At 38.5% G+C, this 15,521-nt stretch overlaps 1 protein-coding gene across 1 annotated transcript in view; it reads left to right on the top strand.

Moving 5' to 3' along the window:
- The first annotated feature begins 1,281 nt into the window (after positions 1-1,281).
- Positions 1,282-15,521, top strand: part of ENPP3 (ectonucleotide pyrophosphatase/phosphodiesterase 3) — a 36,086-nt gene continuing 21,846 nt past the window's right edge. The window contains exons 1-8 of the mRNA XM_014263697.2: positions 1,282-1,756; positions 5,455-5,533; positions 7,723-7,845; positions 9,086-9,211; positions 10,285-10,345; positions 11,631-11,728; positions 14,250-14,329; positions 14,898-15,017. Of these exons, the coding sequence (XP_014119172.1) occupies positions 1,658-1,756; positions 5,455-5,533; positions 7,723-7,845; positions 9,086-9,211; positions 10,285-10,345; positions 11,631-11,728; positions 14,250-14,329; positions 14,898-15,017 (786 nt within the window). The 5' untranslated portion in view covers positions 1,282-1,657. The remainder of the gene's footprint in view (positions 1,757-5,454; positions 5,534-7,722; positions 7,846-9,085; positions 9,212-10,284; positions 10,346-11,630; positions 11,729-14,249; positions 14,330-14,897; positions 15,018-15,521) is intronic.

Raw genomic sequence — 15,521 nt, 5'->3', positions numbered from 1 at the left:
CCACCCTTCCCCAGCTCTGTCACCCTTCTCTGGACAGGGTCCAGCACCTCAATGTCTTTCTCACAGTGAGGGGCCCAGAACTGGACATGGCACTCGAGATGTGGCCTCGCCAGTGCTGAGTTCAGGGGGACAACCCCTGCCCTGCTCCTGCTGGCCACACTATTGTTGATACAGGCCAGGATCACCTTGGCCTTCTTGGTCACCTGGGCACAGCTGGCTCATGTCCAGCTGCTGTTGACCAACATCCTAAGGTCCTCTCCTGTAGAGCAGCTTTCCAACCGAAGGAAAGCCTGCAACCTGGGAGCAAGTCCATACCAGCATGGTAGGAGGAGGGTTAATTAAGGAACCTTGTAGCCTCCTTCAAGGTGCCCAGATGTGGAAATTGGAGTGGATACAATGTTTAAGTGTTGTACCTCATTGCTTGAGCTGTGTGTTTATATGGGAAACACTATAGCAGAAGCCACCTGAACAGAAGGCAAGCCTTGCAAGGATCCCTACCGGTTTGACCCAACCTGAGAAGGTTTTGGCAGCTCCACACACAACACCTCCTGTCCTGAGCATTCACAACAAGAGATGGAACCCTGGTCATGGAAGAAGGGAACTCAATGGGAATTTTACAGGGGTGTCCCATAGAGGAAAGGAGTGATATCTGTCACATCATCCTAAATTAAAGGATGATGATATGTAAGTGTGTGTGTGTATGCTTAATGGGGGTGTACGGGATAATGTGGGATTTGAGCATGACAAATTGTACAGAATAAGGAGATTGTACTAATTTGGGTTGCAGTGGAGTTATTTTTTCTTCATATCAGTTTGTACAGTATCATGGTTTGGATTTTTTTTAATATAATTATAGACATAAATTTAATTATTATTAGTTGCAGCTCATGCAATGCTCAAATTTAGAATCAGATCAACATCTGAATAGTTACACATTCATAGTCCTAGTAGGCAATGAAGGTACATTTTCATAACAGCTAATCCTACGCAGCAAGTTGAAAAACAAATAGATTTTAAATTGTACTTAAACAAAAACTTTTTATTTTTTTCTTGAATTTTATTTGGCTGTATGTCATTTGTTTTTAATTAGCACAGTTATAACTACTGAAGAAAAAAAAAAACCTGTTAGAAGTGGGGGAAAAAAGTTGAGACAAAGATGGATTGAAACTAACAGCGAGGAATCCTCTGATGCTAAATAAGGAAACGGATCTGAAAACAGAGGCGGGACAGAACAAGAAGTGAGAAACCCTCTCCTTTCATATTGGTTTCGTATATTTAACACTTCCTTTGAGGATAAATTCTCTGGATGACAAGCCTTTAACCAAATAGTCGAGTACTTGAGTATTTTTGCATTTTATTGCTTAGCAACATTTTAATTCTAATCTCCATTCAGAGTTTGCCTAAGGCCATTCTTATCTTGAATAGCCCGGTTCCCTGAACACAGATGTTTTTCAGCCTTTGACCTTTCAGAGTATTTTTCCTGCTCGCTTTGGCTTCTTGTAAACCTAACACTGATGCAAAAGCTGAGATCTCATAAAAAGACCTAGGAGCAAAGTACTAGAACTCTTGAGGAAGGAGTAGCATCTCACTCACAGCTAACACAGCTGGGGAGACTGAGGACGGCGAAGGACGCAGACGAGAGGCAGATCTTGACAAAATGGAGCTTGAGGACCACAGAGGATATTCAGAGGAAGTATCTTTAAAACCAGAATACGTGAAGAAAAAAACCGTCTGGAAATACAAAGTCATCTGTGCTGTAAGTAGCTGCTGCTCTTCAGGGCTGCTAGTTTAACAATTCTCAAATCTGCAGGATTTTTTGAAGTTTCATTGTATCAGTATAGCCATTCAGGGTAGCTTAGTAATTGGTAGTTAAAATTTTACTGCCTGAGTGTGTCACCGAAGCTGCACTAGTTTCACTGGCACATTTGTAAAGTTCTTCTGGTACCTCTGAAGCAATTTTTTTTTTACTGGCAGTTTTTGTTGTACTTCATTAACCTGACAGTTCTTTTGCATAGTGAATACATTGCTTTGATACTTTATTTTAGATATTGTCTTAAAACAGATGTGTTTGTGGCCAAAGTAACCACACTTTCTTTTTGCTTACTTTTGTATCTCTACATCTGTCATTAACGAAACAGAACCTATAGAGAAGTCGTCGGCAAAAAAACACTCAGGAAGCAAGGCATAGGAAAAGCCTAATGAAACGTTTTGTAATAGTGTCAGTCCCAGACCTCAAATATAATTTCAACTCTTTACCTCTTCCCTGAGGCTCTAAGGGTTATGTAGCTGCCTTGTAAATATTTTTAAGTTTTTAAAATCTTTTGTTGTGTCTTCTGTTTGTGACCACAATAGAAACAAACATTAAATATTGTACATGTTTGCACAAGCTATTGCATTTGTAAATTGAAATTTAGAGAAAACTACAGATACTGATTTTAGAAAGGCTTGCAACTTAATTTTTAAAACAGCCTTATGAAAAAGAGAGTCAAGCTACTATACTCTTCAGCTCTACGTCACCAGAACAATTTCACATAGTACAAGTTCCTATTTAACGCTGCATCGTGCAAGGATTGCACAAAATATGAGGGAAATACTGGAAATGGTGAAAAAAAGATGAAATAGCAGACAAGTCAACTAAAAATGAGTCATGAGAAACAATTCGGGAAAATTGTATAACTATAAAGGAAAGTAAATTATACCTTCAAGTGGTACTTGTGGAAATTATACTTCAAGTGAAAAGTGAGAAATTTGAGTAACTTAAAACATATTTTTTCAGATGCACTGGTTTTCAAATGCCTGCCTGTACAAAACCCAAAATCTACATATTGGAGGTGTAAATTTTTAATATTCCACACAATTTATATTTTTCGTAAATCCAATATATGAAATACTTTCTTGGCAACTTTTTTCCTGGAAGTTTAGGCAGAGAATTGTATACTCACAAATAGGAGTCACACTGTCCAGTAAGTCCTCCAGAGAATGAAGCATATGCACTAGGAACAACTTTTTTATGAATAAATAGTTGTAATCCTGAGTTTAGTCATACAAATTAGCTGTGGAAAGACTGAGGATTTCAATAGTTGCTACCAATGTTATGTCACCTTTAGAATGAATATCTAAAATTGAGGGTGTTTGTGTATAATGTTATAATTTAATGTTATAATAAATGCAGCATCTTATCTGCAAACCTGATAGGAGTTTTTGGGTTTTACTTCAGCTGTCTCATTATTTGAAAAAGTGGGAATTTTTGTTGCTGAAATACCTGTACTTTAATTTGTACTTCAATTTTGTATCATCTATTTATTTCAATTACAAATGTGAGTTTTAATCAAAATGAAGGGTAAAACCATAGTGTCTTTAAGGTGAAAAGTACATGTCCTGGTGATTAGGCTTATCTGTGGTGAGTAAAGCCAGACCTGTTAGGTTAACTTGGCAGTGTTATCCTCCCTGCCCAGAAAGCGTGGCTGCTGGTCTAGCCCAAAAGAGCACCCTAACACCCTTATTCTCATACTCTGCTGACTGGATGTAGGATTAAACTGCTGCCTTCACACCTGAGGCCTCTTTTCAAGGGACTTTAGCATTTCTGCCAGTTTGAGCAGTCTTTCCACACATCCTTACTTCACTTGTCTCTCATCATTTTCTCACCTATTCCATTTCCACTACTTTTGAGATACATCTCTGCAAAAACCTGTGAGTAAATAGCAGGAAGAAAGTAAAGGTGAGAAGGAGAAAGTGTGAAGGAAGTAACTATGGCATTGCTAGTGTTTGGTGTTGCCTGAGAAATAAATCAGTTGTACTCCCACACCTGAGAACTGAGCAGCCCTCCCTGCTGCCACACTTCTGCCCAGCACCTGCCAGGCAGGACAAGCAGCAGCAAAGATCAGGGGATGCATGTGCGGTTGTTCTCAGTTCCTTAAAATTGCTGTAGTCTCAGATAAGACCATTACAATAACACTGAGCTTGAGAACAACCGTCTCTCAGTTCTACTTTATTTTTAACCTTAGTATTTCCAGGAATCAGTCAGCTGGTTCCTGGAATTGGCAGAAGACAAAAGAAAGCTCTGAGACAAAAATGGGACATAAACTGGGCTGGTTCATGGTGATTTTTTCTGTGATATGCATTTTCTTTCCCATGGTGTCTTGGGGTGACTTTATGATACTGGTATCTCTAATCGTCTGGTTTATATTATATATTAAGTTCTGCACTTTTAAGACTGGCTTTGAGAGCAAGAGAGGGGGAAGAAGAAGCGCGCAGTTTGTGTTAAGGAAAAACATCACTCTCACACATTTCGCTCTTGGACTGTGGTGTCTGCAGCACGGACAGACAGCGGGACAGAGCTTTCTCTCTGGCTTTTAGTTAGTTTTAGCTAGCTGAGGCAGAAGAGTTTTCTGGACTTTTGTTTGTTTTTTCTCAATTTTCTTGGATCTGTGCAAGCCTGCTCTGGACTGAACACCCAGCTAAACCCCGGGAGCTCACGCCTGTGGCCCACCAGGGCCTGGGCTTTGGCACTTTCCAGCGCCGGAGGGACTGATAAGAACTTGAGCGAGCCGAGCTACACCACATGAAAAGGACTTTTTTTCTTTTTAGATTTGCCATCTCATTGAACAGCAAGAGGTTTTATTATTTAATATTACTCAATTTTTGTTAAATAAACAGCTTTTTTTACTTCTCTTTATAGAATTTTTTTTTTTCCTCGGACCAGTTAGTGGGGAGGGGCATTTCCCTGGGGAAATCCCCATCTGGAGTTTTCCTTCCTAATTTGCCCTAAACTAAGACACATGGTTATCTTAGTGAAGAGGAAAGTGCATACATCGCAAAATACTGTGAGAGGATTGTCACTTTTAAACACCTTTCAGCCAGTAAGAATTGCCATTTGTCTTTGGTGTCTATTGGGCTGATAGAGGCTTCCTTAGCTTTCCCTCAGTCTCCCGAAAGTTATGCTGTTTTTTGTTAGGCAGCTTCCTTGGGCTGTTAGTCACATTTCAATTTCCTCTAACCTTACTGACTGGGTGACTTACAAGAAACTGGCACTTGAGTAAAAATTTTACACTTGCAGCCTCAATCCAGCTAAATGTCTTAAGAAATCCTTGTGACCATATCAGGTAAATACAGAAGATAAATGAAAGTAATTGCCTTTATTTGTACAGATAAAGTATATGCAAAACAGATAAACACAGTGATTACTTCCTGGTTTCTTTTCTCCAGCAAAGATTTCCCCAGTTGCAACATTACAACTGGCCATAGGTTAAAAGTGAAGCATTAGAACCTCAGCTTCAAAGGTTATAATTATTGTGCCTCTCCTATCTTCAGGCTCAATTTTTGATAACTTCAGAGAAATGATTAGTTCTTAAGAAATCATGCATTCATAGAAATATTAGTAATAGAGTTAATTTCTACTAAACATGGCAATTTATCACAGTTGTTAACGTTGGTTTCCCTGTGTCTGTGTGACAGGTTCTGCTGTGTGCTTTTGTGGTTGTATCCCTGGGACTAGGTTTAGGACTAGGACTCAACCATGGAAACCAGGAGCAAGGTATGTTTATAATATTTTCAGCATAATTGCCAATGATGTGGATCTGGTAAAGGCTTTCAGCAAAGGCTCTTTTATGGTGTAAAGTAAATGATCTGTGGAAAGTCTGTGATAAAATAAATGTGATAAAATAAAGAATTAAATACATAAAACACCATATGTATATATTTATATATATTATAGAAACACGTATAATTACATATAAATTAAATAAATTAAATAAAGTTCTTGCATTTTCTAAGTTTGATTGTATAAAAACTGAACACTCAAAATCTATAATTGAAAAACCTATCCTAAACCACCCAGTTCCTTGCTGAATCTTTCCAAAAGTGTGAAACCTAGTTCACAGTACTTTTGGAAGTTTTATTACATTAACTCTTCCAGAAAATTTGAGATATGTTTTATCTTATTACATGTAATTATTGCAATTACTTAAACAATATTTTGTGAAAGAAATATCATTGGATCATCTTCAGGGCTTGTGCTTTGAATATATTTGGCATAGTTCAGGTATCTGATGCTAAAACTGATTATGAATATTCTTTGCAAACATGAGTTTCTGTAAAGATACAATAAAAAGGGGGAAGTGGCTTGATTTGGTGAAATGGTATTTTTTAGTTAGAAAACCAAATGGTTTGATGTCAAGGGGTCAATCTAGGTGAGAACAAACAAACACAACACACTGTGAACTAAATAAAACACTTCCTTTAGAATCAAAACAGTAGTAATCCCACACTGGAGGAGTTCAAGGAAGCACAGGCTCTTTTTCACTGCTAATCAACACATATTGTACTTGTTTACCTGGTAGCTCATCAAGTCTTAGACCCTTCTCAAGATTCTCAAGACTTTCAATAGCATGGGCCCTACTAAATAAAATTAAATGGAACCATAATTGGGTTTTGATCACTTGGAAGTCATTTTAGCTCTGCATAGAGCTAAACATCCACCCTACAAAGTGGATCCTATAGCCCAAATCTGTAAGCAGTGCATCCAGCAAAAGCATGAACCTATGAATTGCCCTATCAAATCTGAATAGATAGTTACACCTATTCTTGTTTAACTGTGTGACTGGAGAAGAAAGCTGGAAATGCAGGAGCTCAGCAGGGTTCAAACAGTACGTCTGGAGTACAGAGAATGTGGATACAAGGCTTGACCATGTAGAGGCTGGTGAGGAACTGCAAGTGATCTTTGGACATTTGGGGCTGTCTGCAGGAGTCCTCAGGAGACTCAGAGCTGTCCTTTCACCTGGCTCTGAGGTGTCAGAGCTGAGGAATACATCTCAACTTCCAATGCCAGGCACCTCATTTGGACTCTTTTCTTTGTTTTAGTTAAAACAGCCAAACCTAGTGATTTTTAAGGGACATTGTAACAATTAAGTAGCAGAGATATTGCAGAGTCCTGAGCAGACCAATAAACTTTATGGATTTTGTCCAGACACTTTTGAATGTCTCAGGGAAAGGAGATTGCCCCAGGCTGTCCCCACCCTGTCCAGGGCCCAGCACTGACCCAGCAGGGATGGCCTCCAGCTCCAGCCTCGCCCTGCCGGGCCATGAGTCCTGCTGGGCCAGGCACACCCAAAGGCCAGCAGCCTGGCCTTGACCTGTCCCTGCTGTCAGGGGAGTGCCCTGTGCCTGGTGTGGGGCTGCCCTTGTGCTGCCCCAGCTGCCCCACTCCAGGCTGGAGTGGTGGGATGGGTCCTGATTGCTGGTCCCTGCCCTGCTGTCCCTGGGAAGCCCCCATGGCTCTGGTACCCAGCCCTGAGGGAGCTTCCATCCCACGCAGGTATATTACAGAACATCCAAAGTGGGAATCACTCTTCCTCTTTTATTTCAGACTGAGAAACGAGCAGGGGAGATACCGGTCTCCCTCATGCTGGCAGTGTGGGACACCCTGGCATTGCCTCCTGTGCCAGTGCTCCTGCACAGACCTGTTGCAGAAACAGCCCCAGGCTGCGGGCCAGCACGGTCCCAACAGCTGTCAGACCTTCAGCTTCCCAGAGGGAAGCAAGGGACAGCCTTGCTTCCACCGCGTTGGCCCGTGTGCTAGTGACCATATTGGAAAATGGATAGGGAGTCAGATCTGGGGAATTATTCAGCACATCTCTCCGTGCAGCTCATATCCATGATCTGTTTAACTGACTTACCTGGGACAGGGTTATCTGAGCTCTCAGCCTCGCTGCCTTCTCCCTACAGTCAGCTGCAGACACAAGTGCGGTGAGCCACACAGGAAAGGTGTGCCCGGCTGCCAGTGCGACAGCGGCTGCAAGGAGCGTCAGGACTGCTGCTGGGACTATGAGGACACCTGTGTGGAGCCAAGTAAGTTCCCCTCCAGGCTGTGCTCACTTGGTGTCCATTTTATTTTGAATTTGTTTCTTCATGTGATTGTAATAGAAAATGGTAATTCTCATGTTTATGCAGATACACAGAAGTCATGTCGCATTTCCTAGGGAGGAAAATGTGACAAAAATCACAAAATCACAGAATTGTTAAGGTTGGAATGGACCACTGGAGGTCATCTGGTCCAACTTCCTTGCCCGAGCAAGATCCTAGAGCACGCTGCTGAGACTTGTGTCCAGATGGTTTTTGAATGTCTCCAGGAAAGGAGATTCCACAACCTCTTTGGGCAACCTTCCCAGTGCTCTGTCACCCTCACAGCAAAGTTATTCTTCCTGTTCAGGTGGATGTGGCAGAGTCAAGCTGCCTCTGTAGTCAGGTGGCTAGAGAGCTGTAACTTGGTAAACTGGCAGGACAAAAAAATCTTCCTGCATATTTCTCAAATCAGACCCCCTGTATTTTTGTCCCTTATGGATAACCAAAGCATTTTCCATGGCACATATAAAGCTGAAGATAAACATGATCAGAAATAATGGGTTATCTTTAAGCAGGGCTCCTATCTGAAGCAACCTTGTTGTGCCAGTACCTCTTTCACATTTGAAAATAAGGGGGTGATTCCCAGTCAGTTGTGCTCTCCAGCCCCATGGAGACCTTGGTGGGTGCCTGGGACTGGAGGAGTCCATTTGTCTTCTAGGGGAGTAGCCTGGTTCTGCATTGAGGCCAGGCTCCTCTCCAGTTACTGTCTCTGCTTTCCCAGCAGCTGCTCAGATATTTCTTCATCCTTATTGCTTTTTCTGCCCACTTCAACCCTTGCTTCTCTTTCTTTTTGCTCTCTGCTAGAACTTATGTACAAGAGCATGAAAAAGATCAATTTGCTTCTCTTTCTCCTCTGTAAAAGAAATGTGGAGTGGTGGTGGTTTTCTGTTTTGTTTTTTTTTTTCCCTAGATCTTTTGCAAAACATGGAAGGCATTGAGGGAGATGACTGTGGGGACACCTTTGTAAAATAAATTATTTTACGACATTGTGTTACTGTTCAATGGCCAAAGAAATAGGCTTTTTTGTGTTAAATGAAAACCTGAGTTTTCTTTCCAGAGCAAACTTCTAAAGCAACTCGAACAGTACATATAAATAACATTTTTTTTTCTTTACCTGTTTCCATGCAAAGAAGTTCACATGAGGTTCTGTGAATTGAATAATAACTTTTTTTCTTCAAATTTTCAGCCCGATCTTGGAAATGCACTAATTTCCGTTGTGGTGAGACAAGAATATCTGGAAGTTACTGTTCTTGTTCTGATGACTGCTTGCAGAAAAAGGACTGCTGTGTAAATTATTACAGCATTTGCAAAGGTAAATCAAAAGTCAAAAAGTTTTATATATCAATTATTCCATGAAATAGATGGGCAAACACTGAAAATATAAAGGTAGATGAATTTGTTCCTCAAGACCAGAGTCTGACTGACATCTTGCAAAATTAATATCTTTTGCAGTGAAGCATTGGGTATTTTGACTGTGAGAAAGATTGTTTCTGCAGAACTGTGAATTGTGTAATTCATGAGAAAGACAAAATGATTTGGATACTGCAGAAGTATGCCATATGTGGGGGTTGTGGGTTGTTTCCTTTTTTTACTTTTCTTTTTCCTTTTTTCCCCCAAAAAATAGTTGGAGACAACCTGAAATATATATTGTAGTAGTTATCCCTAATTTAAAATTTCCCATGCTTTTTGTTATAAATCTAGGTTTAGATTTGATTTCTTATTTTTACTTGTTTTTTAATATCTTTGTTCATGGGTAATTGTTTCATACTGGCTCCAGCTAAACACATAAAGAATAGCGCAGGTATAACTCAGTTACAGGAATGACACTTGAGGAGTATGCTGGTGACGTGGTATCTGTTATCAGAATTCCTTTATGCTATGGAAGGGGATGAATTTAGGGCAACTCCTGCAAAATTAAATTTGTTACCTAAATGCAGATTAAAGCTAAAAGGAGTTAAGCCACAACATACAGAAAGAAAGAAGTGCTGAAGGGAGCCCCGATCTCTTAAGTGTGTCAGTGGTACCCAGAAAAGAAATGAGAAATAAGTAGCCCAGTGTGGACAGGATAGAGTTTGAATATTTTACATTAAAACCCAATAAAAGACTAAACTTTCATGGTGTTTTCTTCTAAATTTTGGTTGTTTGTTTTTCTGTGTAGTATCTGTGCTTTGTTTTTAACTTACAGTTGTGAGCACTAGTCCTTTCAGGGTTTGAGGACTTAATGGGTTGCACCAAATTGTTTCTAAAGTAAAGGTGGCTTTAGCCCTACCTTTCCATTAAAGCAGAAAATGTTACAAGGAGAGCTTTAAAAAGATCAGGTTACTGCCTTTTTTGGTGGTGGTGGTGTGTTTTCAGTGCTAACTCAGTATTCTTTTTACCTTTTAGGTGAAACATCTTGGGTAGAAGAGCCATGTGTGTCAATTGAAACCCCTCAGTGTCCAGTCGGGTAGGATAAAGCAACTTGTCTTCTTAGCAAATAAAATCTTTGTGATGGTCAGAAATATTCCACTGTTCTGAAACAGGTTTTCATATTTATGGAGAGTAAAGTCTCTGCTCTGGGGAATATTCTGTAGAAATGGTTTGTGGCTAGGAATGTTCTTTTTAAAACCTTTGTCATCTTGTTGCACATTCATTGATCATTTACAGTTTAGGGCAGAGTACAGGAGTTCAAATTCAGATTGAAATTCAATTTGCAAAGACATGGAAAAATTGTTAGAATTATCTCAAGGTTCATTTATCACAAATTGTTCATAGTCCATTTTATGATACCATATTGTATCTTTGACAATTCAGATAAGTCACCTTATGCAGTTTGTAATAACACTTAGAATCTGTGATTACAACTCTTTAGGCACAGGGTTGTTTGAGGGTTTTTTTTGCAGGAAGAGAGATATATTTAAAAGAGAGCTATGAAGCAGCTGTATTTCTACAAATGCTGAAAAAATTTTTCTATTTGTGCAGTATTTCAAAATCATAGATAGAGGCTAGGCAGAAACACCATTTAAAAGTTGTGCTTGAAGAAAGATGAATTAATTTCTGGTTCAGTTATGGTATTTGTGATGTTATCCATTATTTTATTTTACTGCTAATTTAGTTTAATTATAACTGTAAGACCATTAACATTGTGACTTCTTTGTGGGTTCCTGCATGCACCTCCCAGCATGGGTATAAAATGAACCTATTTTTAGGTTAACAAATAACTTGCTGAGTTAACACAGTTTCATAAGCTAAAGTTTGGAAAGCAGTGGAGGGGACTCCTTTAAGTACTATAAAAATCATTGCAATATAAAGATACATTTAATTTCAGATTCAAATCAGCAAGCTGTTTTATGCAGATTGTTTTTATACAAACTATGGATGCTAGTGTGCTTCTGTGTTTTGGAAAGACCGTTGTTAATAAGAAACAAACTGGGATAGTGTTTACTGCCTGATGTCAATATGTAACTATTTTTTTTAGTATTATGATTGAAAGGATTACTTGTATTTTTTCCAGTGTTTCTTACCAGAAGGACTGTACATTTGTTCTCAATATTGAACTATTTATTTATCTCACACTGTGTTATTAATTCTGGAATGCACATGAATATTCTAGATCCTGCTTATAAAAGCTGAATTTATAGTGTTAAAAATATTAATAATATTTATTAATATTATTATTATTATTATATAAGATTTATTTATTAATAACTGTTCAAACTTCTTTATGATGATAAACTTATATTTTCTTGTAGATTTACTCTCCCACCGCTTATCCTTTTCTCAATGGATGGTTTTAGAGCAGAATATTTGGAAACTTGGAGTTCTTTGCTGCCAAATATTAATAAACTCAGTAAGTTACCAAATGTGCTTTGACTGCTTTCTTTAAAAGTCTGCATGTAACCTCTCTAGTCCCTTTTGCTAGTGTCATGCATATGTGTTGCTCAGCAATAAAAAAAAAAATCACAAATCAGGTCTCTCTCATCAGTTGTATATTTTCATCCTTATATGTTCTGCATTACTTCTTGAATTTTGCGCAGAAAACTTTACTGTTTTTTTTCAATGAAGCCTCTAATATTGATCAGCAGCTATTTATTAAATACACAGTTTGAAATATACATTAAAATACAGTTTATAACTGAGAAAAAGTTCCAGATAAGGATTTCCTGCACTCTTAGTACTGCATTAAAAAATAGCTAAATAGCTGATAAGGGGTTGAACATTAAAGTATAAAGTAAAATACATTGAGTTATCGGGAAATTTTTCTCTTTTTTCAAGTCAGATATTTTAAGATGTTAGTATGTTGATATTATTGCAGTAAGGCTCTAGTAACCATTTTCCAGTATTTCTGTATATTGTGAGGAAGAGTAAGTTGAAGATCTTTTGCTTGTGCTTTAAAGTGCTCTAAAAAGTGAGACCATTAGTGCACATTTGGTTAAAATTCTTGAATATTTTAGAACTCAGATCTCCAGACACTTCGTGCCTGGACAAAATGTCTCCATATTTAGTAATTTCTTCTCATCAGCAATAGTCTAAATTGACAGTATTTGTATCAGTCCTGAGAATATTACATTATATTTCTATTGTGATCATTTGAAAATTTCACCTGTATGTTATGAAGTACTACATTTTACTGAATAGTTAACAATCTTGTTCGTGAATAATGAGAGTATCCGGAAGCCTGAACTTGAACTAACGTGCAAACCTGACTTCTCAGGCTAATTGTTTATTCTCTGATGTCATTCTGACTGGAAGGAACTTGAATCAGTGAAGGAGTCATGAATGCTAAAGTCAGTAGTCAGTTCCAGTATTTTGAAACAAGGTGAAAAGGGAATGCCAAACTGGCAAAGTGAACAAATACCATTCTATGTCTATGTTTCCAAGAAATGTTTTGAAACAAGAACCGATCTAATTCAGCATTGCTCTTATTTGTGGTCAATTTGAGCAATTGTTTATGCTCATTCATGCTTATATTTCTCAGAAATCTACAGGAAAGGGAAATTTCTGTCTTTGCAAAAGAAAAAATGTAATGTTGATTTGTAGCATAAAATCTTTCCTTTCTATTAACTCCTTTAACCTAGAACTTTCAGTAAAGGTAATCAAGCCTGTAGAATATGTACACTATGAATATAGATCCTTTATTGTGCGAGAGAAATCCACAGAAAAATTTGCTGATTTTCTCCTATCTTTCAACTATTCTTCCATTCTTCAAACACTCTTTAAACCTTTTTGGTGTTTTTTTTGTATCACATTGGAACAGTTGAAATATTTCTCTCTTTCATTGTTTCGGTTGCTTAGTTAAAAATCAGCTTCTGTTCTTTGACTGAAATACACTACATCAGTGAATAGAGTGTGCTTGAGCATGAATGAAATAATCATCTTAATATAGAACTTTGTCCATGTGAGTTAGATGTAAAAACATCTTTAAGACATCTTCCAGTCTTCACATATTTGTTTTGTGGATAAATAAATTGAATGTTACAGTGGTTTTAGACATTACAAATGTTTGTGTGCTGAGTCCTTTTGATAAATGAAAAATCACGCAATGTTTGGAGATACAGGTAGGACACCTGGGGTGGGATTCACTCCAGGGCAGAGCACCTGCGTTTAGACATATTCTTGGAGATATCGGCATGTGAGATGATTATATGCTCATTGAAGTCAGTGCCTTTATATTTAATATAGTCTGCACAGCACAGTGCAAGAGCCTAGAGAACAAGTCAGCCCAATCAACAGACAGAGGGTATCACAGGACAAATCGTTGCTCTAATCTGTGTTTTTGGTATAGTTCAGAGTGCCAAGGCCTTCAGCGGCTGTGTCAGGAGAACACAGATCTCAAAATGATTTGCATCAAAACTGCCAGCTTCCATGCAGATGTCACAGACATCAGAGGGTTTCTCAAACAGCACCCGGCTCCAGTGCTTAAGCAACTGAGTCCTTCCCTGTTTGTCACCCATCAGCTCTGCAGGATATCTTGTTTATTCTGACCTCAGACTTCAGTCTCATTGCATAAACGTGCATAGCAAGGCCATTTCAGATCTCAGAAGTATCTGAGAAATTTATTTGGATTGGCAGACCAGATGGAGGAGGAACATCTGAAGGCCAGACAGGATCATTAAAGATTTCTCAAACCACCTTAGACCTCTAGGTTTTAGGCAGCTGATTTGGGCACCCAGGTCCACTGACTGCAACGGGACAGTAGGCTTAGCTCACAAGGAGGCACCAGGACTGGATGAGTCTTGTTTTGGAGTGACATTTCTCCATCTAAAATCACAGCAACTGATGGTGGTGATTTTTGTTTGTTTTTAAGGCTGTTAGTTTTCAATTATAAAGAAATATTAGAAAATGTATATTAATACCCTGATCTGTTGCAGAAACATGTGGCACACATTCAAAATACATGAGAGCTGTTTACCCCACAAAAACCTTCCCAAACCACTACACTATTGTCACAGTAAGTGAGAACTTTTGGTTTTCCTTTTCATTATCTGGATAACACAGAAAGGATTTTGTGGTGCTTGTCTTTTTGTGGGACATGGGAACTCATGCTTTAGATATAAGAGAGAGATAGAGATGCTGAGATGGTACATACAGGCGTGATCTGTGTGTACATGTGATACATGTTGTGCTATCTGTCCCTGGCCTATGAGCCTGTTATTCCTGATCCTTGTCAGTTTAATTGGATACGGGTGAGCATGGGTGAGGACACAGCCTTTTGATGATAGCGTTTGTTAGGGTGGGTTTGGCAGCTGACATGCAGCCACATGACATACAGGGTACTTAATCTACAGCACATCAGGTTTTAATTGGGCTGGCAAGGAAATATTGGGCTGGAAAGGAAAAGGGAATTTGATGGGCATGCTGAATTTGTTGGCAGGAAGATGATCTGTGTGAATTGAGAAAGCGTTTCTAAGATAAAACAGTTCTTTAAAAATTGCACACTGTACAGGTGTGCATTGAAACATTAGGGCCCATTTGATTTCAGGACTAAGTATTTTATTTTGTTTATTCTCATTTTACAGGGATTGTATCCAGAGTCTCACGGTATCATTGATAACAACATGTATGATGTAAACTTGAATGCGCATTTCTCACTTTCAGGGCAGGAAAAATTCAAACCTGAATGGTGGAAAGGGCAACCAGTAGGTTTGTTTGTCATATGCCATTTAACTCCAGAGTGCTTTGTGTCATACATAAAACAAAACGGGAATAAAATTAAAAATGGTCTGATATATTTTCAGAAAGTACTAGATAACATGTAGGCTTCATATTATAGTCTGCCTACAAAATAGTTTGCTTGTTATGAAAGTAAAAGGTCTCTTCAAATGTTAATTTTCACTTAATATGGCAGCTAATAAAAAAAGACTGAAATATTTCATCTAGTCCTGGACAGGATTTCTTGCCACAGGGAGCCACAGTAAATTATCAGTATGGTATGATTTTGGGGTACTTTTTTTGCTTGTCTTTTGATGACTTGCTACAAAATGAAATTGGTTTCCAAATTACATCTATTTACACATATCTATTTGCAAATGTCCAGGCATTTAAAAGCAAGGAAGGGAGTAGCAAAGAGCTTAATTTCTGAAAAAAAAAGTCAATTCTATATAACATATAGCACATTTCATAACAACTCCAAATTGTACCTA

Source organism: Pseudopodoces humilis, chromosome 3 (genome assembly GCF_049639895.1).
Source record: "Pseudopodoces humilis isolate 2021_Gansu_Grassland_sample_001 chromosome 3, ASM4963989v1, whole genome shotgun sequence".
Taxonomy (NCBI): domain Eukaryota; kingdom Metazoa; phylum Chordata; class Aves; order Passeriformes; family Paridae; genus Pseudopodoces; species Pseudopodoces humilis.
This window is presented reverse-complemented; position numbering and strand designations above follow the sequence as displayed.